Source organism: Ambystoma mexicanum, chromosome 3p (assembly GCF_040938575.1).
Source record: "Ambystoma mexicanum isolate Mex_15411 chromosome 3p, UKY_AmexF1_1, whole genome shotgun sequence".
Classification (NCBI taxonomy): domain Eukaryota; kingdom Metazoa; phylum Chordata; class Amphibia; order Caudata; family Ambystomatidae; genus Ambystoma; species Ambystoma mexicanum.
In genome coordinates, this window is record NC_090925.1 from 193,811,956 (window position 1) to 193,837,988 (window position 26,033).

The window sequence follows — 26,033 nt, forward strand, 5'->3', positions numbered from 1 at the left end:
ATCCTGTCTCGTCCTGAACCCCGCCTCCTGTGCCACCCCTGCAGCCCCTGTCTCCTCCTGACCCCCACCTCCTGGGCCTATCTTCCAGCCTCCTGTCTCCTCCTGACCGCAGCCTCCTGTGCCTCCCCTGCAGCCCCTGTCTCCTCCTGACCCCCGTCACCTGGGCCTATCTTCCAGCCTCCTGTCTCCTCCTGACCCCAGCATTCTGGGCCTATCTTCCAGCCTCCTGTCTCCTCCTGACCGCAGCCTCCTGTGACTCCCCTGCAGCCCCTGTCTCCTCCTGACCCTCGCCTCCTGGGCCTATTTTCCAGCCTCCTGTCTCCTCCTGACCCCTGCCTCCTGGGCCTATCTTCCAGCCTCCTGTCTCCTCCTGACCCCCATCTCCTGGGCCTATCTTCCAGCCTCCTGTCTCCTCCTGACCCCAGCCTCCTGTGCCTCCCATGCAGCCCCTGTCTCCTCCTGACCCCTGCCTCCTGGGCCTATCTTCCAGCCTCCTGTCTCCTCCTGACCCCCGCCTCCTAGGCCTCCCCTGCAGCCCCTGTCTCCTCCTGACCCCTGGCTCCTGGGCCTATCTTCCAGCCTCCTGTCTCCTCCTGACCCCCGGCTCCTGGGCCTATCTTCAGCCTCCTGTCTCCTCCTGACCCCAGCCTCCTGGACCTAACTTCCAGCCACCTATCTCCTCCTGACCCCTGCCTCCTGGGCCTATCTTCCAGTCTCCTATCTCCTCCTGACCCCCGCCTCCTGGGCCTATCTTCCAGCCTCCTGACTCCTCCTGACCCCCACCTCTTTGGCCTATCTTCCAGCTTCCTATCTCCTCCTGACCCCCGCCTCCTGGGCCTATCTTCCAGCCTCCTGTCTCCTCCTGACCCCCGCCTCCTTGGCCTATCTTCCAGCTTCCTGTCTCCTCCTGACCCCCGCCTCCTGGGCCTATCTTCCAGCTGCCTGTCTCCTCCTGACCCCTGCCTCCTGGGCCCATCTTCCACTCTCCTATCTCCTCCTGACCCACGCCTCCTGGGCCTATCTTCCAGCCTCCTGTCTCCTCCTGACCCCAGCCTCCTGGGCCTATCTTCCAGCCTCCTGTCTCCTCCTGACCCCCCACCTACTGGGCCTATCTTCCAGCCTCCTGTCTCCTCCTGACCCCAGCCTCCTGTGCCTCCCTTGCAGCCCCTGTCTCCTCCTGACCCCCGCCTCCTGGGCCTATATTCCAGCCTCCTGTCTCCTCCTGACCCCGCCTCCTGGGCCTCTCTTCCAGCCGCCTGTCTCCTCCTGACCCCTGCCTCCTGGGCCTATCTTCCAGTCTCCTATCTCCTCCTGACCCCCGCCTCCTGGGCCTATCTTCCAGCCTCCTGATTCCTCCTGACCCCCACCTCTTTGGCCTATCTTCCAGCTTCCTATCTCCTCATGACCCCCGCCTCCTGGGCCTATCTTCCAGCCTCCTCTCTCCTCCTGACCCCCGCCTCCTTGGCCTATCTTCCAGCTTCCTGTCTCCTCCTGACCCCAGCCACCTGGGCCTATCTTCCAGCAGCCTGTCTCCTCCTGACCCCTGCCGCCTGGGCCTAGCTTCCAGTCTCCTATCTCCTCCTGACCCCCGCCTCCTGGGCCTATCTTCCAGCCTTCTGTCTCCTCCTGACCCCCGCCTCCTTGACCTATCTTCCAGCTTCCTGTCTCCTCCTGACCCCCGCCTCCTGGGCCTATCTTCCAGCTGCCTGTCTCCTCCTGACCCCTGCCTCCTGGGCCTATCTTCCAGTCTCCTATCCCCTTCTGACCCCCGCCTCCTGGGCCTATCTTCCAACCTCCTGTCTCCTCCTGACCCCCGCCTCCTTGGCCTATCTTCCAGCTTCCTGTCTCCTCCTGACCCTCGCCTCCTGGGCCTATCTTCCAGCCACCTGTCTCCTCCTGACCCCAGCATTCTGGGCATCTCTTCCAGCCTCCTGTCTCCCCCTGACCTCCGCCTCATGTGCCACCCCTGCTGCCCCTGTCTCCTCCTGACCCCCGCCTCCTGGGCCTTTCTTCCAGCCTCCTGTCTCCTCCTGACCGCAGCCTCCTGTGCCTCCCCTGCAGCCCCTGTGTCCTCCTGACCCCCGCCTCCTCTTCCAGCCTCCTGTCTCCTCCTGACCCCAGCATTCTGGGCCTATCTTCCAGCCACCTGTCTCCTGACCCCAGCATTCTAGGCATCTCTTCCAGCCCCGTGTCTCCTCCTGACCCCTGCCTCATGTGCCACCCCTACAGCCACTGTCTCCTACTGACCCCCACCTCCTGGGCCTATCTTCCAGCCTCCTGTCTCCTCCTGACCGCAGCCTCCTGTGCCTCCCCTGCAGCCACTGTCTCCTCCTGACCCTCGCCTCTTGGGCCTATTTTCCAGCCTCCTGTCTCCTCCTGACCCCTGCCTCCTGGGCCTATCTTCCAGCCTCCTGTCTCCTCCTGACCCCAGCCTCCTGTGCCTCCCTTGCAGCCCCTGTCTCACCCTGACCCCCGCCTCCTGGGCCTATCTTCCAGCCTCCTATCTCCTCCTGACCCCCGTCTTCTGGGCCTATCTTCCAGCCTCCTGTCTCCTCCTGACCCTGACCTCCTCGTCTATCTTCCAGCCTCCTGTCTGCTCCTGACCCCCTCCTCCTGGGCCTATCTTTCAGCCCGCTGTCTTCTCCTGACCCCAGCCTCCTGTGCCTCCCCTGCAGCCCCTGTCTCCTCCTGACCCCTGCCTCCTGGGCTTAACTTCCAGCCTCCTGTCTCCTCCTGACCCCCGCCTCCTGGGCCTATCTTCCAGCCTCCTGTCTCCTCCTGACCCCAGCCACCTGGGCCTATCTTCCAGCCACCTGTCTCCTCCTGACCCCTGCCTCCTGGGCCTATCTTCCAGTCTCCTATCTCCTCCTGACCCCCGCCTCCTGGGCCTATCTTCCAGCCTTCTGTCTCCTCCTGACCCCGCCTCCTGGGCCTATCTTCCAGCTTCCTGTCTCCTTCTGACCCCCGCCTCCTGGGCCTATCTTCCAGCTGCCTGTTTCCTCCTGACCCCTGCCTCCTGGGCCTATCTTCCAGTCTCCTATCCCCTCCTGACCCCCGCCTCCTGGTCCTATCTTCCAACCTCCTGTCTCCTCCTGACCCCCGCCTCCTTGGCCTATCTTCCAGCTTCCTGTCTCCTCCTGACCCCCGCCTCCTGGGCCTATCTTCCAGCCACCTGTCTCCTCCTGACCCCAGCATCATGGGCATCTCTTCCAGCCTCCTGTCTCCTCCTGACCCCCGCCTCGTGTGCCACCCCTGCAGCCCCTGTCTCCTCCTGACCCCCGCCTCCTGGGCCTATCTTCCAGCCTCCTGTCTCCTCCTGACCGCAGCCTCCTGTGCCTCCCCTGCAGCCACTGTGTCCTCCTGACCTCCGCCTCCTCTTCCAGCCTCCTGTCTCCTCCTGACCCCAGCATTCTGGGCCTATCTTCCAGCCTCCTGTCTCCTCCTGACCGCAGCCTCCTGTTCCTCCCCTGCATCCCCTGTCTCCTCCTGACCCTCGCCTCCTGGGCCTATTTTCCAGCCTCCTGTCTCCTCCTGACCCCTGCCTCCTGGGCCTTTCTTCCAGCCTCCTGTCTCCTCCTGACCCCAGCCTCCTGGGCCTATCTTCCAGCCTCCTGTCTCCTCCTGACCCCAGCCTCCTGTGCCTCCCTTGCAGCCCCTGTCTCCTCATGACCCCTGCCTCCTGGGCCTATGTTCCAGCCTCCTGTCTCCTCCTGACCCCCGTCTTCGGGCCTATCTTCCAGACTCCTGTCTCCTCCTGACCCCGACCTCCTGGGTCTATCTTCCAGCCTCCTGTCTCCTCCTGTACCCATCCTCCTGGGCCTATCTTTCAGCCTCCTGTCTTCTCCTGACCCCAGCCTCCTGTGCCTCCCCTGCAGCCCCTGTCTCCTCCTGACCCCTGCCTCCTGGGCCTAACTTCCAGCCTCCTGTCTCCTCCTGACCCCCGCCTCCTGGGCCTATCTTCCAGCCTCCTGTCTCCTCCGGAACCCAGCCTCCTGGGCCTATCTTCCAGCCGCCTATCTCGTCCTGACCTCCACCTCCTGGGCCTATCTTCCAGCCTCCTGTCTCCTCCTGACCCCCGCCTCCTTGGCCTTTCTTCCAGCTTCCTGTCTCCTCCTGACCCCCGCCTCCTGGGCCTATCTTCCAGCTGCCTGTATCCTCCTGACCCCTGGGCCTATCTTCCAGTCTCCTATCTCCTCCTGACCCCCGCCTCCTGGGCCTATCTTCCAGCCTCCTGTCTCCTCCTGACCCCTGCCTCCATGGCCTATCTTCCAGCTTCCTGTCTCCTCCTGACCCCCTCCTCCCGGGCCTATATTCCAGCTACCTGTCTCCTCCTGACCCCTGCCTCCTGGGCCTATCTTCCAGTCTCCTATCTCCTCCTGACCCCCGCCTCCTGGGCCTATCTTCCAACCTCCTGTCTCCTCCTGACCCCCGCCTCCTTGGCCTATCTTCCAGCTTCCTTTCTCCTCCTGACCCCCGCCTCCTGGGCCTATATTCCAGCCCCCTGTCTCCTCCTGACCCTAGCATTCTGGGCCTCTCTTCCAGCCTCCTGTCTTGTCCTGAACCCCGCATCCTGTGCCACCCCTGCAGCCCCTGTCTCCTCCTGACCCCCACCTCCTGGGCCTATCTTCCTGCCTCCTGTCTCCTCCTGACTGCAGCCTCCTGTGCCTCCCCTGCAGCCCCTGTCTCCTCCTGACCCCCGCCTCCTGGGCCTATCTTCCAGCCTCCTGTCTCCTCCTGACCCCAGCATTCTGGGCCTATCTTCCAGCCTCCTGTCTCCTCCTGACCGCAGCTTCCTGTGCCTCCCCTGCAGCCCCTGTCTCCTCCTGACCCTCGCCTCCTGGGCCTATTTTCCAGCCTCCTGTCTCCTCCTGACCCCTGCCTCCTGGGCCTTTCTTCCAGCCTCCTGTCTCCTCCTGACCCCCATCTCCTCGGCCTATCTTCCAGCCTCCTGTCTCCTCCTGACCCCAGCCTCCTGTGCCTCCCTAGCAGCCCCTGTCTCCTCCTGACCCCCGCCTCCTGGGCCTATCTTCCAGCCTCCTGTCTTCTTCTGACCCCTGCCTCCTGTGCCTCCCCTGCAGCCCCTGTCTCCTCCTGACCCCTGCCTCCTGGGCCTATCTTCCAGCCTCCTGTCTCCTCCTGACCCCCGCCTCCTAGGCCTCCCCTGCAGTCCCTGTCTCCTCCTGACCCCTCCCTCCTGGGCCTATCTTCCAGCCTCCTGTCTCCTCCTGAGCCCAGCCTCCTGGGCCTATCTTCCAGCCTCCTGTCTCCTCCTGACCCCCGCCTCCTGGGCCTATCTTCCAGCTGCCTGTATCCTCCTGACCCCTGGCTCCTGGGCCTATCTTCCAGTCTCCTATCTCCTCCTGACCCCCGCCTCCTGGCCCTATCTTCCAGCCTCCTGTCTCCTCCTGACCCCTGCCTCCTTGGCCTATCTTCCAGCTTCCTGTCTCCTCCTGACCCCCTCCTCCTGGGCCTATCTTCCAGCTGCCTGTCTCCTCCTGACCCCTGCCTCCTGGGCCTATCTTCCAGTCTCCTATCTCCTCCTGACCCCCGCCTCCTGGGCCTATCTTCCAACCTCCTGTCTCCTCCTGACCCCCGCCTCCTTGGCCTATCTTCCAGGTTCCTTTCTCCTCCTGACCCCGCCTCCTGGGCCTATCTTCCAGCCGCCTGTCTCCTCCTGACCCCAGCATTCTGGGCCTCTCTTCCAGCCTCCTGTCTCGTCCTGAACCCCGCCTCCTGTGCCACTCCTGCAGCCCCTGTCTCCTCCTGACCCCCACCTCCTGGGCCTATCTTCCAGCCTCCTGTCTCCTCCTGACCCCAGCATTCTGGGCCTATCTTCCAGCCTCCTGTCTCCTCCTGACCGCAGCCTCCTGTGCCTCCCCTGCAGCCCCTGTCTCCTCCTGACCCTCGCCTCCTGGGCCTATTTTCCAGCCTCCTGTCTCCTCCTGACCCCCTTCTACTGGGCCTATCTTCCAGCCTCCTGTCTTCTTCTGACTCCAGCCTCCTGTGCCTCCCCTGCAGCCCCTGTCTCCTCCTGACCCCTGCCTCCTGGGCCTATCTTCCAGCCTCCTGTCTCCTCCTGACCCCCGCCTCCTAGGCCTCCCCTGCAGCCCCTGTCTCCTCCTGACCCCTGCCTCCTGGGCCTATCTTCCAGCCTCCTGTCTCCTCCTGACCCCTGCCTCCTGGGCCTATCTTCCAGCCTCCTGTCTCCTCCTGACCCCAGCCTCCTGGGCCTATCTTCCAGCCGCCTGTCTCCTCCTGACCCCCGCCTCCTGGGCCTATCTTCCCGTCTCCTATCTCCTCCTCACCCCCGCCTCCAGGGCCTATCTTCCAGCCTCCTGTCTCCTCCTGACCCTCGCTTCCTGGGTCTATCTTCCAGCCTCCTGTCTCCTCCTGACCCCCGCCTCGTGGGCCTTTCTTCCAGCCTCCTGTCTCCTCCTAACCCCTGCCTCCTGGGCCTATCTTCCAGTCTCCCATCTCCTCCTGACCCCCGCCTCCTGGGCCTATCTTCCAGCCTCCTGACTCCTCCTGACCCCCACCTCCTTGGCCTATCTTCCAGCTTCCTATCTCCTCCTGACCCCCGCCTCCTGGGCCTATCTTCCAGCCTCCTGTCTCCTCCTGACCCCCGCCTCCTTGGCCTATCTTCCAGCTTCCTGTCTCCTCCTGACCCCCGCCTCCTGGGCCTATCTTCCAGCTGCCTGTCTCCTCCTGACCCCTGCCTCCTGGGCCCATCTTCCACTCTCCTATCTCCTCCTGACCCACGCCTCCTGGGCCTATCTTCCAGCCTCCTGTGTCCTCCTGACCCTCGCCTCCTGGGCCTATCTTCCAGACTCCTGTCTCCTCCTGACCCCCGCCTCCTGTGCCTATCTTCCAGCCTCCTGTCTCCTCCTGACCTCTGCCTCCTGGGCCTATCTTCCAGCCGCCTGTCTCCTCCTGACCCATGCCTCCTGGGCATATCTTCAGTCTCCTATCTCCTCCTGACCCCCGCCTCCTTGGCCTATCTTCCAGCTTCCTGTATCCTCCTGACCCCCGCCTCCTAGGCCTCCCCTGCAGCCCCTGTCTCCTCCTGACCCCTGCCTCCTGTGCCTATCTTCCAGCCTCCTGTCTCCTCCTGACCCCCGCCTCCTGGGCCTATCTTCCAGTCTCCTATCTCCTCCTCACCCCCGCCTCCTGGGCCTATCTTCCAGCCTCCTGTCTCCTCCTGACCCTCGCTTCCTGGGTCTATCTTCCAGCCTCCTGTCTCCTCCTGACCCCCGCCTCGTGGGCCTTTCTTCCAGCCTCCTGTCTCCTCCTAACCCCTGCCTCCTGGGCCTATCTTCCAGCCTCCTGTCTCCTCCTGACCCTCGCCTCCTGGGCCTATATTCCAGCCTCCTGTCTCCTCCTGACCCGCGCCTCCTGGGCCTATCTTCCAGCTTCCTGTCTCCTCCTGACCCCTGCCTCCTGGGCCTATCTTCCACCCACCTGTCTCCTCCTGACCGCTGCCTCCTGGGCCTATCTTCCAGTCTCCTATCTCCTCCTGACCCCCGCCTCCTGGGCCTATCTTCCAGCCTCCTGTCACCTCCGGACCCCCGCCTCCTGGGCCTATCTTCCAGCCTCCTTTCTTCTCCTGACCCCCGCCTCCTGGGCCTATCTTCCAGCTTCCTGTCTCCTCCTGACCCCCGCCTCCTGGGCCTATCTTCCAGCCACCTTTCTCCTCCTGACCCCTGCTTCCTGGGCCTATCTTCCAGTCTCCTATCTCCTCCTGACCCCGCCTACTGGGCCTATCTTCCAGCCTCCTGTATCCTTTTCTCTCTCCAGGCTCCAGGGCTTGCTCTGTGTAATATTACAGATAATTCTGCAAATGCTCTCACTAACTCTCAATGATGGTAATTTCTCATCCATGCTATATCACAGTAATTGTAGCCACCCTTTCCTGTATCAAGGGATGGTTTCACACTATCAGGCATGTTACAGTTCAGTAAAATTGAAATAAAGATTAGGTTACACCACAAAGGCTGGAGGAATTCCACACAACCTCTTTCACCTTTTCCCAGTCACTACTCTTTACTTCTACCTTACTCTCCTTCACATTCCCTTTTGTCATTCCTCTTTTTCTCTCCCTCAATTTCACCTTCACGCTGTCACTCCTCTCTCTCTCTTTCTCTCCCTTTCACCTTTACCCAGTCCTTCCTCTATCTCCCTGCCTCTCCCTCTTTCACCTTTACCCAGTCCTTCCTCTATCTCCCTGCCTCACACTCTTTTACTTTCACTCTTGCCATTTGCTTTTCATTGGTTCATCTCCTTTCTTGAGCCACGGAGACAAACTGTCTCTCTGACTCCCTTTAGATCTTCTCCTGTTGCGGTTAACTCCGGGGTCCCCCAAGGCTCGGCAATGTCTACAATCCTTTTTAATGTTTATGTTCAACCCCTGGCTCATCTTATTCGTTCCTTTGTTTTTCTTTTGTTTTTTTCTCATGCCGATGACACCCAAATTCTCTTCCGACTACACCTGTAACATGCGGCCACTGCTGCCCATTTAAAAACCTGTCTTGATCACGTGACCAGTGGGAGGAGCCTAAACTCGCACAAATTGAACGGGGAAAAGACAGAGGTGCTAGTGGGGGCCCCTCTTCTTTCTCCCTGAGCTGGACATTGGACCATTGACCAATAGTCTGTAGCCCTCTGCCTATTCCAGTCAAGACAGTAAAGACTGTCGGGGTAAACATATCCCCCTCCATGTCTATGGAGACCCAGGTTGGGGCCATCTGCAGTGCCGTTATTTTCCAACTGAACAAACTGGGGAACATCTTGCCCTTTATTCCTGATGAATTCCATGCCCAGGTGGTCTCAGCCACCATGCTGAACGGATGTCTCGATTATTGTAACGCCACATTTCTGGCTCAACCAGTTTATATACTTGATCGACTGCAGAAACTCCAAAATGCAGCAGTTCGGTTGGTCATGGACATTCCTTATGGTAGGCCAGTCTCCTGTGTCCGACGGCAAATACATTGGTTGACAGTTGTGGCCGCATGCAATTTAAGTGCTTGGGCCTTATCAATCAGGCCTTAGGTTAGAGGGTGCGGGGGTCTGCAGGACACATGGACACCTCACTGCCCTTGCAGAGCCCTCCGATCACCCCCCAGACTCTCGTGTAGTCCCACGCTATCCATTAAAATGATGTGCAGGTCCCACACTATCCATTAGAGTGCTGTGCAGGTCCCACACTATCCATTAGAGTGCTGTGCAGGTCCCATGCTATCCATTAGAGTGCTGTGCAGATCCCACGCTATCCATTAGAACGCTGTGCAGGCCCCACGCTATCCATTAGAATGCTGTACAGGTCTCACGCTATCCATCAGAATGCTGTGCAGGTCCCACGCTATCCACCAGAATGCTGTGCAGGTCCCACGCTATCCATCAGAATGCTGTGCAGGTCTCACGCTATCCATCAGAATGCTGTGCAGATCCCACGCTATCCATTAGAACGCTGTGCAGGTCTCACGCTATCCATCAGAATGCTGTGCAGATCCCACGCTATCCATTAGAACGCTGTGGAGGGTGTGCTTTTTCCATAGCTGGTCCTAAATTGCGGAACTCTCTTGCGCTCTCTTTGCGTAATATCCAGGAATGTACTCAATTTAAATCTCATCTGAAGGCCTATCTATTTCTTTAAATCCTTTGTAGTCTCTCTGCGGTTATCTTGGAGCGCCCTGTGCCTACGGTGAAGGTTTTGCACTATAACAAGTACTCTATAAATGATTGATTGATTACTCTCTTCCTCGCTCTATTTCACCTTTGCTCTATAGTGCTTACTCCTCTTTCCTCCTCATTGTTTTCTCTCTTGCTTTGTCATTGTACTCCTCTTTGTGTCTTCATCTCTGCGCTTCTCTCTTGCACCTCCACTCTTTGTGGCTACGCCTCTCTATTACTCTTACTCCACTTTCCTCGTTACTCTATTTTCTATAGCTCTATCATTGTACTCCTCTCTGTGTCTGCATATCCTCACTTCTCTCTTGCATCTCCACTCTCTGTGGCTACTCCTCTCTACCACTCTTACTCCGCTTTCCCTGTTACTGTATTCTCTATAGCTCTATCATTGTCTCCTCTCTGTCTCTTCCTATCTTCACTTCTCTCTTGCACCTCCACTCCCTGTGTCTACGCCTCTCTATCACTCTTACTCCACTTTCCCCATTACTGTATTCTCTATAACTCTATCATTGTACTCCTCTCTGTCTCTTCCTATCCTCATTTTTCTCTTGCACCTCCACTCCTTGTGGCTACTCCTCTCTATCACTCTTACTCTGCTGTCCCCATAACTGTATTCTCTATAGCTCTATCATTGTACTCCTCTGTGTCTTCCAATCTTCACTCCTCTCTTGCACCTCCACTCCCTGTGTCTACTCCTCTCTATCACTCTTACTCCACTTTTCCCATTACTGTATTCTCTATAGCTCTATCATTGTACTCCTCTCTGTCTCTTCCTTTCTTTACTTCTCTCTTGCAACTTCACTCTCTGCGGCTACGCCTCTCTCTGTCACTTTTGTTGACTCATGTACCACTCTTTCCATCCTTCCTGATCTCCCTCTACCCCTCTATCACGGCCCTTTTGACAGGCCGCACACATGTCCTCTTTCAACCTCAGGTTCCTCAGCAGTCGTCTGGAGTTTGGCAGTGGGTCTACCAGTAGCCATCATCATCATCATCCTCATCGTCTTCCTCACCCGAAGGAACAGGCATAGAAGGAAAGGTGGGTGTGGGTACAGTGTTTTTCTCCTTAAAGGCCAGAGTTTCTGTTTTAAAGGGGCGTGTAAGAAGCATGACTAGGAGGGATAAATGGAGGGGGTACAGAAAGGGAAAGAAGAGCATGAGGGAGATAGAAGGAAGAGAAAAGTGAGAAGAAAGCATGGAGGGAAGAAACAAGAGAATAGGACAGGGATGGATTGAATGGGGGAGAATGACGAAGGGAAACAAGTGAAGGATGGTCTGAGGAATAAGGGGGAAAGGAAGGAGTACGGAACTGAGGAAATGAAGGGAGGTGGGAGGGAGCGTGCAGCTCTTACTTTCACTCTGACCATATGCTAAGTGTATCACTGATTGGCTCTTTGTCTTGCTGGTTACTTTTAGAACGTGGGGGCTCGTCCAGGATATCGGATTCTTGGAGCAAGGTGAGTTTGCGAACTTTTCCCTGGCCCGTAGCATTCCCTGCTGGTTTAGTACTGAAACCACAGCAGGGCAATCCCTGTCCTTCCAGTACTGGGAACTTGCAGAGTCCCTGCTATTCCAGTACTTGGAGCCTGGCAACGTCTGCCAGTGCACCTGAGTCCAGTCTAGTGGCCAGACTATCAAAGAATTGAATGTTTATTTTTCTTGTATGCACCAGCCATTGCGCTCGTTTACAATTACCAAAAATAAGTGAGAGGTTGTCAGGGCATATATTTGCGTGCAAATTTCAATCTGTGATGCTTCCTGTGGTAGCGTCACACAGGCACTTTTCAACGGAAGCCTGTCCCCATGTTATACAATGTTTACTTAAAAAGGCAGCCATGTGATTATCGTCCCCTCTTTGATCTTTCTGCATTCCGCCACTGCTGATATGGCACGCGGCAGAATGTCCGCTTTCCACCAAGGGTCTCTCATTATTGCAGTGGCCAAATCTGGGCGAGATTACCTTTGTCCTTTTGTCTGGGGAAGTGGGGAGTGACACAGCCAACGTAAATTGGAAGAAATTTGAATATTTCATTTTAGGATGTCTTTGCCAACTCTAGAGAAAAGGTGCACACCTTTTATGTCTATAATGAGTAAGAAAATGTTTCAGGAAAGTCAATGTAAAAGTGTTTCAGTTTGTCTCTAATATTCTTGTAGTCGTGCTGCTAAATTTCTTGACTCATAGCCGAGCGACCTGTGTTCCATTCCCCGACACTGCTCTGTTTTAACATCTCTTTGATAATTGCACCTCCTCAGCGGCCACACTGTGCTTCCAAACAGTGCAGCCCATGATAATTGCAAAAGTGTGACCACGTGGAAATCAGTGCTAAGAACACAGGGCCCCAGCTCCGTGCGCAGTTTCTTGGATAATCTGGCCCCTGGAGCACAGAACACACCACCAATGCCTTTCAGGGATGGCCTGAAGTAACCCACTTCCAGTACTTGGCACACAGAGCACTGGCAATGCCCCTCCTGACTTACTACCACAATACTAATACACTTCTTAGAGTCACATACATCTCTGCCAATGCACCTCGATCCTGGGTTGCTTCTTAGAGTCACATACAGCTCTGCCAATGCACCTCGATCATGAGTTGCTTCTTAGAGTCACATACAGCTCTGCCAATGCACCTCGATCTTGAGTTGCTTCTTAGAGTCACATACAGCTCTGCCAATACACCCCGATCCTGAGTTGCTTCTTACAGTCAAATACAGCTCTGCCAATGCATCCTGATCCTGACTTGCTAGAGTCATACACAGCTCTGCCAATGCACCTCGATCCTGAGTTGCTTCTTAGAGTCACAAAAAGCTCTGCCAATGCACCTCGATCCTGTGTTGCAGGACATGTAGCTATTCCATTACTGTCTGGGACACTGAGGGTGGAAGTCAGTCTTTAGTAAGCATGGTTGTTCAGGTGGGCTAAGAAAGCACTCGCAGGGGTTCCCCACTAAATCGAGGTGCAGTGATTCTTCACAAAGAGGGAAAACATTGACTCCAATAGCCCCGCGGCTCATCTTTTAGTTGCAAAGGACTGAGTCTCAAAGTGTGCTTCTGGCATAGTTAAAAAGTACGCTTAAAAACAATGAAGACATGTTAATCAATGTCCTGTCCTTTCAATTGAAAACGAATTACGCAAATGTGTTGCTGAGATAGAACCCAGAACCCCGAAGTTCTCATGGCCTTGTGCAAGAAGGCCAGCCAGTCCTGTTTTTGCTGGGAATTCTGGGAATCATAGTTTTCCTAAATTTTGACTGAAAAAAAGAAAAAAAAACCTACAAGTCCCAGAATGCAAAGGGGAAAAAGCTGTACTGGGTGGTTTTGTCACGCATGGCCGCCTGAAACTTATCCTAAATGGGCAAGTGGGCTCGGTCACTGACAAGGCCCATATTGCACTGTTTCCATGTCCTCTCTTCCTCCTGTTTGCTGGACAGCCTGGGTCTTGGTCGCCAATCAGTGTATTTGCCCTGTACCCGTTCGCTCCTTGGTCTGTGTCTAGCACCTGGATGGTGCATTGCAGCCAATCCCATTGATGCTTCCCCTAGTTGCTCCCCACTCCTCGTCCTTTCAAGCCCCTTCCCCTTTTCTGGGCATCTACTTCTTTAGAAAGGGAACGAGGGCTCTTCCACTCCTAAAGTCTCCACTACCCCATAACCTCGTGTGGCTTCACCTGCAGGGCTCCAACATCCAGATCTTTCCCGAAATATTCAAGGAATGGAGTTGTGGAATACTAAATCATACCCTCCTAGAATATTTAGTGGAAAAGGGCTAAAATATCTACAGCCTTTTACTTTTACTCTTCTTAGTTCAAACTTAAAACCTTTGAAAATGCAGCTGCTGAGGGCAAAGTGGGCTGGACTCGCGGGAGCTTAAGGGTATGGCGCCGCCTTACTTTTCAGGGAATTCCGCCACCGTTCCCTTACTTACCGTGACCCGGAGCACCGTTCCCGGATGGACGTGGAGGCCACCTTTGGTTTCTTTTGTTTTACTGCTTCCCTACAGGGGATTCAAACCCGGGCCCTCAGTGTCACATCAGCTGCACTGTCTCGCAGGTGCCGGATGATTGCTTTTGTTTATCTGTACAGGCTGCTTGGGGCATAATGCTAATTTCTGAGCCCCCACAAAGCTCCGCTGGGCAACGATTGTGTTTGTCTTCTGTTTGGGAGTGTGGGGGGGGGGGGGGGCGGGGGTTGGCTATAGTCCTGTTGTGCTCTAAATGTATTCCCCACAGACAGTAAAAACAAAGCACTCAAGTGAGTGCTAAATAACCTTATAGCAGTTATAGCCCAGATCTGCTTAGAATGACAGCTTGTTAAAGTTCCTCAGTCATTGTCAACTCCCCTTGCTTCAGTCGAGCCATTAACTTGTGCTTTTGAGCTTTTACTTCAGCTTTATAGACCTAGCCCGAGGGCCATTCCAGGAGTTATGGGCCTGAGTGCAATAAGGGTGTTTAATGAGGTCTTCAGGACCCATAATCCTGTGCCATTGTGTCATTCTGTGGGTGGACCATATTATGCAGCCTTTCACCTTCGACTGTGCCATTCTGTGGGTGGAACATAGTGTGCAGCCTTTCACCTTGCACTGTGCCATTCTGTGGGTGGACCATAGTCTACAACCTTTCACCTTGCACTGTGGCATTCTGTGGGTGGACCATATTATGCAGCCTTTCACCTTCGACTGTGCCATTCTGTGGGTGGAACATAGTGTGCAGCCTTTCACCTTGCCCTGTGCCATTCTGTGTGCGGACCATAGTCTGCAACCTTTCACCTTGCATTGTGCAATTGTGTGAATGGACCATAGTTTGCAACCTTTCACCTTGCATTGTGCCACTGTGTGAATGGACCATAGTCTGCAACCTTGCACTGTGCCATTCTGTGGGTGGACCATAGTCTACAGCCTTTCACCTTGCACTGTGCCATTCTGTGGGTGGACCATAGTCTGTAGCCTTTCACCTTGCACTGTGCCATTCTGTGGGTGGACCATAGTCTACAGCCTTTCACCTTGCACTGTGCCATTCGGTGGGTGGACCATAGTCTGTAGCCTTTCACCTTGCACGGTGCCATTCTGTGGGCGGACCATAGTCTACAGCCTTTCACCTTGCACTGTGCCAGTGTGTGGGTAGGCCATATTTTGCAGCCTTGCACCTTGCACTGTGCCATTCTGTGGGTGCACCAGTGGGTGATAGAGTTCCCCTCGGCCCCTTTATAATTGGGATGTAGAGATGTGTGTAGTTCCATCAATATAATGTATGCATTAAAGTGATGACAGCACTAGCAGCGCCTTCGTGCGCCCTAATATTATCCTATGTGCATGTGTGGGGCAGTGTCTGGCGGCATCAGATGCCTGTGTGAATAATATTGAATGTATATGTGTTTCTTGGTGCTTTGCCCCACTTGACAAGGTCTTTGTTATAAGCTCTTCGCCAGACCGCACTTATAATGCAGCATAATAATGCCTTTCAGAGTCATATAGATGCTTTATATTTCATGGCATTATACGCCCCGTGCCTTTTCATGTAGTGCTTTCATGGTTGGAAAAACGTCCACAGGCACTAGAATTATTCCTAGGTATCAGAGAGCATTCTCGGATCGGTTCACTGATATACACATGATGGTGACTGTGGTGATGTTTAGTTTTTGGGGAGTTCCCTTACATTAGATTTTGTTTTGTATATTTTTATGAACCACAAACCGCAGTATATTACTACTTATTTTAGCCCATCTTGCTTAAGTGTCAGAAAACGCACATTATCAGCACAAGATACAATTCACCTTTGTTTCACACAGTCGTAGAAGAGGCCCTGTTGGGGTCTCCAAGGTGATATGGGGGTCATTTCTTTACAAAGCAAACGGGATGGGCCCCGGGCAGGACCCCTCTCACGGGGACTCACATACGGGTCTGCCAGAACACCTCATTCATGCAGTGTGACCTCTCACTCCAATACTGGATCCCGAACATTGCTCTGCCAAGGCACCTCAAGCCTGCAGCATCCCCTTCTATCCCAGAGGGTGCAGCATCCCCTACTAGCCCAGAGGGTGCAGCATCCTCTGCTATCCCAGTGGGTGCAGCATCCCCTGCTATCCCAGAGGGTGCAGCATCCTCTGCTATCTCAGAGGGTGCAGCATCCTCTGCTATTCCAGGGGGTGCAGCATCCTCTGCTATTCCAGAGGTTACAGCATCCCCTACTATCCCAGTTCCGAAACCTGAACATAGCTTTGCCAATCTACCTTAATCCGGCAGCATCCACTACTATTCCAGCACTGAAGCTTGAACACAGCTCTGCCAAAGCACCTCAAGCCTGCAGTGTGACCTATCACTCCAATACTGGAACCCGAACATTGCTCTGCCAAGGCACCTCAAGCCTGCAGCATCCCCTTCTATCCCAGAGAGTGCAGCATCCTCTGCTATCCCAGAGAGTGCAGCATCCTCTGCTATCCCAGTGGGTGCAGCATCCTCTGCTATCCCAGAGAGTGCAGCATCCTCTGCTATCCCAGAGAGTGCAGCATCCTCTGCTATTCCAGAGGGTGCAGCATCCCCTACTATCCCAGAGGGTGCAGCATCCTCTGCTATCCCAGAGGGTGCAGCATCCTCTGCTATTCCAGAGGGTGCAGCATCCTCTGATATCCCAGTGGGTGCAGCATCCCCTACTATCCCAGAGGGTGCAGCATCCTCTACTATCCCAGAGGGTGCAGCATCCCCTACTATCCCAGAGGGTACAGCATCCCCTACTATCCCAGTTCCGAAACCTGAACATAGCTTTGCCAATCTACCTTAATCCGGCAGCATCCACTACTATTCCAGCACTGAAGCTTGAACATAGCTCTGCCAAGGCACCTCAAGCCTGCAATGTGACCTATCACTCCAATACTGGAACCCGAGCATAGCTCTGCCAAGGCACCTCAAGCCTGCAGCATCCCCTTCTATCCCAGAGGGTGCAGCATCCCCTGGTAGCCCAGAGGGTGCAGCATCCTCTGCTATCCCAGTGGGTGCAGCATCCCCTACTATCCCAGAGGGTGCAGCATCCTCTGCTATTCCAGAGGGTGCAGCATCCCCTACTATCCCAGAGGGTGCAGCATCCCCTACTATCCCAGAGGGTGCAGCATCCTCTGCTATCCCAGAGGGTGCAGCATCCTCTGCTATTCCAGAGGGTGCAGCATCCTCTGATATCCCAGTGGGTGCAGCATCCCCTACTATCCCAGAGGGTGCAGCATCCTCTACTATCCCAGAGGGTACAGCATCCCCTACTATCCCAGTTCCGAAACGTGAACATAGCTTTGCCAATCTACCTTAATCCGGCAGCATCCACTACTATTCCAGCACTGAAGCTTGAACATAGCTCTGCCAAGGCACCTCAAGCCTGCAGTGTGACCTATCACTCCAATACTGGAACCCGAGCATAGCTCTGCCAAGGCACCTCAAGCCTGCAGCATCCCCTACTATCACAGTTACGAAACCGAAACATAGTTTTGCCAATGCACCTCAAGCCCGCGTCATCCCCTGCTATTCCAGTACTGTAACCTGAGAACAGCTCTGCTAAAACACCTCAGTCCTGCAGCATCCCCGACCATTCCAGTATTGAAGCCTGAACGTAGCTCTGCGAATGCATCCCAATCCTGCAGCATCATTTACTACTCCAGTATTGTTGCCCGATAATAGCTCTACTAATGTACCTCAGCCCTGCACCTCAATCCTGCAGCATCTTTTATTGCTCCAGTTCTGGGGCCCATTAATAGCTCTAGCAATGTACCTCAGCCATGCACCTCAATCCTGCAGCATCCTTTAGTACTCCAGTTCTGGGGCCCGATAATAGCTCTACTAATGTACCTCAGCCCTGGACCTCAATCCTGCAGCATCCTTTACTACTCCAGTTCTGGGGCCTGATAATAGCTCTAGTAATGTACCTCAGTCCTGCACCTCACTCCTGCAGCATCTTTTACTACTCCAGTTCTGGTGCCTGATAATAGCTCTAGTAATGTACCTCAGTCTTGCACCTCACTCCTGCAGCATCTTTTACTACTCCAGTTCTGGTGCCCGATAATAGCTCTAGTAATGTACCTCAGACCTGCACCTCACTCCTGCAGCATCTTTTACTACTCCAGTTCTGGTGCCCGATAATAGCTCTAGTAATGTACCTCAGTCCTGCACCTCACTCCTGCAGCATCTTTTACTACTCCAGTTCTGGGGCCCGATAATAGCTCTACTAATGTACCTCAGCCTGCACCTCAATTCTGCAGCATCTTTTACTATTCCAGTTCTAGGGCCCGATAATAGCTCTAGTAATGTACCTCAGTCCTGCACCTCACTCCTGCAGCATCTTTTACTACTCCAGTTCTGGTGCCCGATAATAGCTCTAGTAATGTACCTCAGACCTGCACCTCACTCCTGCAGCATCTTTTACTACTCCAGTTCTGGTGCCCGATAATAGCTCTAGTAATGTACCTCAGTCCTGCACCTCACTCCTGCAGCATCTTTTACTATTCCAGTTCTGGGGCCTCATAATAGCTCTAGTAATGTACCTCAGTCCTGCACCTCACTCCTGCAGCATCTTTTACTACTCCAGTTCTGGTGCCCGATAATAGCTCTAGTAATGTACCTCAGTCCTGCACCTCACTCCTGCAGCATCTTTTACTACTCCAGTTCTGGGGCCCGATAATAGCTCTACTAATGTACCTCAGCCTGCACCTCAATTCTGCAGCATCTTTTACTATTCCAGTTCTAGGGCCCGATAATAGCTCTAGTAATGTACCTCAGTCCTGCACCTCACTCCTGCAGCATCTTTTACTACTCCAGTTCTGGTGCCCGATAATAGCTCTAGTAATGTACCTCAGACCTGCACCTCACTCCTGCAGCATCTTTTACTACTCCAGTTCTGGTGCCCGATAATAGCTCTAGTAATGTACCTCAGTCCTGCACCTCACTCCTGCAGCATCTTTTACTATTCCAGTTCTGGGGCCCCATAATAGCTCTAGTAATGTACCTCAGTCCTGCACCTCACTCCTGCAGCATCTTTTACTACTCCAGTTCTGGTGCCCGATAATAGCTCTAGTAATGTACCTCAGTCCTGCACCTCACTCCTGCAGCATCTTTTACTACTCCAGTTCTGGTGCCCGATAATAGCTCTAGTAATGTACCTCAGCCTGGCAGCACCTCTGCTTGTCTCGGGCCAGCGTTGTATACGATACAGAACACGAGAACCTGACTATAGCGCCTCTAGTGCTCCTCAATCCTGGCTCTATTGGCAGGATCATCACATAGCTCTGCCAATGCACCTCGGCCCAGAGCTGCAGCCCCCGCTGCTATTCCATGACGGCAAAGGCCTCTCTCGTTGTTTGCTTGGTTTCACCCACTCGTGCTGTCTCTGTCACCAGTACTGAACTCAATGCTTTCCACCCGTGATGACGTTCCCCACTCACAGAACGCTCCCCCTGCTGAGGGCACCTCCTTTCAGGGCGCGTTCCCCAGGCCCCCACATCCGTTTTCCTGCCCTGCACCCTTGCTCTGCATAATTTCCCCCGTTGTGGTTTTCGGGCGAGGCAGTGGTGTGCGTCAAGAAAAGATATTTTATGTGAAAACAGGTCTGCCACATTTTCCCATGCATGTGATGGGGTGGGTCGTGGTGCTTAGAGAGAGCCTCAAATATGAATTTTATGATAACATAGGAACGTGTTATTTCCTTTTCTGTTGTATTGTGTGATGTAGTGTAGATTGAACGTTCCACAAACACACAAAAGCTCCAGGAGCACCACTACCTTTGCCTACAGAACGAACACCTGCACGAAAACCTGAAAAGCAATTAACACTCTCGGGATCATTTCATTATTAGTATTGTATATATTGATCGTGGGCCCACCTTTGAGAAGCAACAACGCGCTTCACACAGACGCATTACGTAGCGCTTTACAAAAGTAATCAAAGAACAGCTATACAGCAGGGATTTGGGGGTTCAGAGGGGCACAGTGGAGGGGTACAGCTGTACTTGGTGGTGGTCAGGAGAGGGGCCATCGGCGCCTAGCGAGTCAGGTGGCACGAGGGGCAATGTGAGGGTCTAGGTGTTGAGGAGGAGAGAATCTTTACCATTCTTTCACCCTGGAATCACGGGGCTGCATAGTTTCAACCAAGTAGATTACCCTGGGGAATTTACTTGTCTGAAATGACCTTGCAGCTTTTTCTTTCTTTTAAAGGAGGCCCCTGTGAGAAACCCAAAGGTGTCTCACCCGCTAGTCCCCAGAGATCTGTCGTCCAGGTGGCCAGGACACGGCCATCGCTATTGGATCAAGCTCCTGGGGGTGGACCAGTGGGGGAGGATCACCTGGGTGAGGGGTCTTCGGGGAGTGGAAGTGAGACACTGAGGGTAGAGACGTGGCATCGCCTTCCCTGTAACACTTTTTCCCCCTTCCTAACCTGTAGGATTTTAGAAGCACTATCCCCCCATTTCCCACACAAACACTTTCTTACACAGCAACCGACACCAGACCAACACCAGAGCCACTTAGCTGCCATGTCCCAACACAAGGGACAGACAGAGTCAGGCAATTGATAATCATCACGCACACCTGATGGCCCTTTACCTTCCCCACAGGATTAAAAGGCAGAACACGAAAGCACACTTCGAGAAGGGGTGTTGCTAGGTCTGGAAAAGATACGGGGCCACGCTAATGTAGGGAATGTCGGGACTCGGGGCTAGCTAGCCTTTTGGTTGTAGTGGCTTAACTTTTATCTGGGGCTACAACCAAAAGACCCGGGGCTATAGTCCCCTCAGCCACCCCCTAGCAACGCCTATGATTTAGAGCAAGGCCGAATACACGAGGAGAGAGCTACACCAAACCGGCTGTTCAAACAGAGAAGAATGGCAGAGAAACCTGGAAGGACGACAAAGGGGGTGTTACCTTGCCCTTTTCACGTCAGACCGCCGAAGCCTCGGAAAAGGGAAATCTTAAGACCGGGACCTACAGCTGGCATGTGAAGCAGCAGTCGTCAATGGTACAAGGGGCCTCCCACTTTGATAACGCAGGCGGAGAGGCAAGCTGGCTACCGTGGTACTATCCTTGACTCCAGAGAACAAAGAAGCCAACAGGTTCAGCACAGCCAGTGAGTCATAGGAAGCTTATAGTAAACCGAAACTGTGTTGAGCCCAAGGTTGCAAGTGGCAACATTTTGAATGCAAGGAATCCAAAAGAAAAAGAACTTGTGTATGTGTTTGAACTTTAAAGAAAGCCCATTGGATGTCCAGGTGCAGAGGGGTCTGGCGCCACATAGGCGCTCATTCGGGAGACTCTGACCGGGCCTGTCTTTGAAACTACAAGAACCAGAAGCCCTAGAAAGAGGGCCTGAGGCGTCAGAGTGGTCCTGCAAGGGTTATCTCAAATCCCTTATACAATCGAATGTCTCTGACCCATTGCCGAAAGAAAGCTAGGGATCCAAAAGAAAGATAGGAGAAGGAAACCAACGCTTTCTGATGAAATTGAGTAAAACATGAACTGTGTTGAAAATACATGAACTGTGTTAGAGAAGGTCATAGTGAACCCGACAGAGGGAGGCCCATTTTCACAAGGAGGATCCAAGCCCGACAGAGGGAGAGTCTAGGGGCGAAAGGCAATCGCCCAAGGTGCAAGACCACTGAGAGAACTTTTGTACGTTTATTGGTTGTTTATCAAGAGTAATACAACAGCGAACATTGTGTCAACAAGAGGGAACTCGGTCGAGGATTGTCCGCAGTGAGAAGTTGTTTAAAGAAACATTGTGAATATTACAAGCAATATTTGAAAGACCTTGGTGAACCCGACAGTGGGAGGCCCAAATTGCAAGAGGGATCTGAGTCCGGTGGAGGGAAATCGAAGGGGTAAGAGCATTTGCCCAAGGTACAGGAGTACCAAAGGAACTTTTGTTTGTTTGTTACTTTGAACCAGCAGGCCTTCTAAGGCAAGAGACTTTTGCAGGAAAGAGACTTCGCCTCTGAAGGTTTTGATATCGTTGAACTGGAACTGTGAACCTCATGCAGATGAGGCCCAGGAGTGTGCTGTGCTCAGAAGTCCTGTCTTGTCCTGGGCTTAAAACATGAGGAAGGGAGACCCAGCCATACCATCATGACTTATAATTTTGTGAACAGTTCTTTCCTTTCTAGTGAACATTATCCCACATTCTTTTTGTAATTTAGTAGTAAGGATTGGCAATATTATTTGTTTTTAGTATAGGCCCTTTTTATTTGACAAGATGCCAATAGGACTGCCTATTATGATTTGATTGTAGAGAAGGAGCTAAGTACCCACCTCAACCACTTTACCCAGGATGCCTATATGTTGGAAACCAGAGTATGTGACATATGCAGAACAATTGAAATGACATATGCCAAAGGAGATCCTGGAGGCAAGGTTTCCATTGAGGAAACCATACCTGCATTCAAGACAGTATGATGGCTGTTTAATGAAATTACAGAAGAAGCAGGATGCACAGTTAGAAAACAAATGGATTACAAGCGAAGTTCAGAAAGGCGAGGTTGAACGAGCCAAGAAACCAAGCTCGTATTTGGCTGAGAAGAACAGAAATGAGTTACAGTCTTGTGAAGGAATGAACCTTCTGCTCAGAAGCTTGGAGAGAACAATGAAGACGTCAGAGGCTCATTGGAAAATAGTCTTTTTAATACACTGAAAGCTCAATTTCGTGGTCTTCAGTCACATGGGGAGAAGGAGTTGCACAAGCAGGATGGTCACACCTACGCACGAGGGCAGAGCATGCCTCTACTCCCCTGTATCTTCCAAAGCAAAAGAACACTCCCAAGGACGAGTTCAAAGTCCCTAATAGACAACCGACCACTGAGGTGATGATGGATGATGTTCTAATTGGGGGGAAGCAAATGTTTAAGACTAACCCACCAGCACCTGGACGCTTGGCCTGCATGTGGTTAGCATGGGCTGAAGGATGCTGATGGAGGTTAGAAGCCAACCAATGATAGAGGATTGCATGATTAGGGGTCCTATAATTTCATAGCCAATAGAACGTCATGGATTTAGTGAAGTTCATAATGACCTGTTTCGAGGAAAGGGCTTAGTTGCCCCACCAGATGTTAAGAAACCTATCACCTTTCTCATGCCCATTAGACAAGTATGGATTATATACTTAGATGATCCCCTAGACCCTATCACTCTCTTCAGTAGAGATTTACAAAAGAGATTTTTTGTAATTTGCCATGTAGGATGACGTTAGTAATACGTAGGTTGTACCTCACCTATGACGAGATTTTAGTATACAAGTGTGCTTTTTTATAAAGTTTGTTGAGACCTTGCTATGATACATCCGATGCCATTCATTGTACTCCCTATTTTAGATAATTGATATTAAAACAGTGATCTTTTTGCCAACTTCCTGAGTAGTTTTGTTTATTGATGTTTGAGTAAATTCTGCATTCCCATTCCTCTCAAAGGTATTGCTGATCCATCTTAAAGGGCTGGAATTTCTCCAGTTCATGATGGTCATAGCTTGCTCCCATCTTAGATTTAGGTTTAGATTAGGCATTTATCTCACCCATTATAACATGAAATGAACACCCTTGAACTGTGATCACTTGTGTCTGTCTTTACTGTTGCCACCACGGGTTCCTTACACCCCCCTAACCCTTCCTCCACCTTTCGTCATCTATACTCACTAACCCTCAACATGTACATACCTTTTACCACCACCACAAAGTAATTTCAGGGAAGTAAATTACCACAATATAGGTCACTTTGACGACACAACAGTGTACGGGAATCAGAAATCGACAAACTACTTCTACAAGTTTCTGATGGATTGTGCCTTTCCTCTCCTTCCCGCACAAGGCACTTGCCGTGAACGCGCTGGTCCTATCAAGAATCGACTACACCACAGCACATTCCTCGGTTTGCCACACTGCCTTACTAAGAATCTTCAATGCATACAGAACACAGGAGCAAGACTGTTGCTCCGAATTGACAGGTGCGAAAGCACAACTCCACTATGGACTCTCCGCTGGCTACAGGCTCTCAGTGTTGCCCAGACAGCTGTTTAGGACCATGGAGCTTAATTCTACTGAGCAATAATCACCAAATGCCAACTGAGAAGGTTACTAAGGTCCAGCGGTGATGTACTACTACAAACCACTGCTGGACCAAAGAGAGACAAAGAGGAGTGGCCTTCTCCAAAATGGTGGCCACACTCTGGAACACTTCTCTAAAGGAGAGCTGCATAAACGAGGACCACTTTATTTTCAGGAAAATGCTTAAGATCTGGCTTTTCATTGCTTAATTAACTAACAAATAGACCAGCGACTGGAAGTGCACTGGCTATTCATGACAACTAATAACTAGCCCGGGAACGAGAAAACTATCCACCGCCTGTACCTTGACCAATCACCTCAACAAAAAGGCACACCTGCCACCGTAGTACCTTAATGGAATGCCAAACCGACCTCCTCCACTGTTACTATGCCATGCAGTGTTACCCAGAGTGGACAGATATTCTGAATGGCCCACCACGCATTTCACTAACCCTCCCCACTAACCTGTCAATCTCTATACTCAAACACACTATACTCAGACCAACTGAGCCACTGGCAATTACCCTCCCAACCAAACACTCCACCTCTATGCTCAGCTAACATAACACTGTGTCAGCCAATGCCTGCTGGTACCATGAACAAACAAGACTCTCCTTTGGACACAAATGCCTCTGTACCCTCGATACAAGACACCTAGAAACCACCTAAAGGGAGAGCTAACCATACATCTGCTTCACATTTGCCAGTTACACAGTTTGCTTTGCTTTGCTTTAACACAAATGAAGGACTTGCTTCCCTTAGCTTTCCTCTTGGCATCCCTCCATCAGGTTCACATAGCCATTCTAACACAGTTCACGATTCTATCATCTCATCAGAAAAGCGGGGTTCCCCATTCCCCTAGTTTTCTTTCGACATCCCTCAGTCGGGTTCACTCTTGCCACGGTTTCACTAGACCCCTCCGGTTCTTTCCTTTTTCCCAAGTCTGGGTCTCAGCCACCAGTCAGGCTTCACACTCTTCTATTCACACAATGTTCTTGGGGTGTTACTGGTAAACCTAATTCTTAGGCATCCCTCAGTCGGGTTCACATTTGCCTTAAACACAGTTCACTTGGTATCCACAACATGTCAAAGACTTTTGACTGTACAAGGGCTTTTCACTCGACCCTTGTATGATCACTTTAACCTCTTATGTCGGGTTCTCCTAGGGCCTTCTGGTATCAGTGGTTTCAACAAACGGGACCAGTCAGATTCTTTCGAATGAGCACCCACGTGGCGCCAGACCACTCTGCTGCTGGTCTTTCCTTGGACTTTTAAAAGTTCAGTAACACACAAGTTCTTTGTTCATAAGTTCTTTCAGTTCATATCATGTTGCAGTTTGCCTTCACTCAACACAATTTGGTTTACTATTGGTTCTCCCTCTGACTCACTGACTGTGATGAACCACTTGGCGTTTCTTTTCTCTGGAGTCAAGGACAGTACCACAGTAGCAAACGCTTCTCCCCGCCTTGGTAATCAGTGTGGGAGGTTCTTGTGCACCTTTGACATCTGTTACACCACACGCTAGCTGGAAGTTCCAGCTCTTATGATTCCTTTTATGGAGGCTTCATGGGTCTGGGTCAAAAAGGGCAAGGGCACTTCCCTTCTTATCGTCCTTTCGGTTCTTGACGCCTTTCTCCTCCTTCTGAAATGCCATCCGGCATAGCTGCTTCCTCGTGCGGTTTGTCTAGCTCAATGTGTGCTCTCGTGCTCCACCTTTTATCCCTGTGGGGAAGGGAAAGGGCTGTCAGGTGTGCGTAGTTCTTGTCAATTGCCCGACTCTGCCTGACTCTTATGTTGGGACACGACAGGTAAACATCTCTGGTGTTAGTCTGTCGTCTTTCACAGTGTGAGCAAGTATTCATGTTGTAAAGGGTGGGGGTAGAGCTTCTACATATCCTACTGGGTAGGAAGAGGAAAAGGTGTCATAAGGAAGGGGATACTGCATCTCAACCTTCGGTGTCCCACCTCCACTCCCAGAGGGCCCCTCATCCAGGTGATCTGCGCTCACTAGTCCACACCCAGGAACTGGATCCAATGTGGATGGCCGTATCAGGTTTCTCACAGGGCACAAACATAACTTCGGGCATCGGATGGGCCAACATGAAGTGTTCCCCAGTGGTAATGAGAATGGGCATGTGAAGGTTAGAGAAACTGCACACACATCGCCAGGCTAGTAGCAGCTGTCTGTATGCATTTTGTCCATAGGTTCAGAAGTTATCTAGAATAGCAGCCGTACCTCCAGCCAGATCTGCATTAGAAGTGTGTGGCTGCAGTTCCCATTTGTGCCAACGGGCACCGTGCCATC

At 52.7% G+C, this 26,033-nt stretch overlaps 1 protein-coding gene across 2 annotated transcripts in view; it reads left to right on the top strand.

The window, feature by feature from the left end:
• LOC138580234 (uncharacterized) overlaps window positions 1-26,033 on the top strand; it is a 226,451-nt gene that overhangs the window by 169,954 nt on the left and 30,464 nt on the right. For both annotated transcript variants that reach the window (XM_069650609.1, XM_069650608.1), the window contains exons 6-7: window positions 10,622-10,726; window positions 11,104-11,144. In XM_069650609.1, the coding sequence (XP_069506710.1) occupies window positions 10,622-10,726; window positions 11,104-11,144 (146 nt within the window). The remainder of the gene's footprint in view (window positions 1-10,621; window positions 10,727-11,103; window positions 11,145-26,033) is intronic.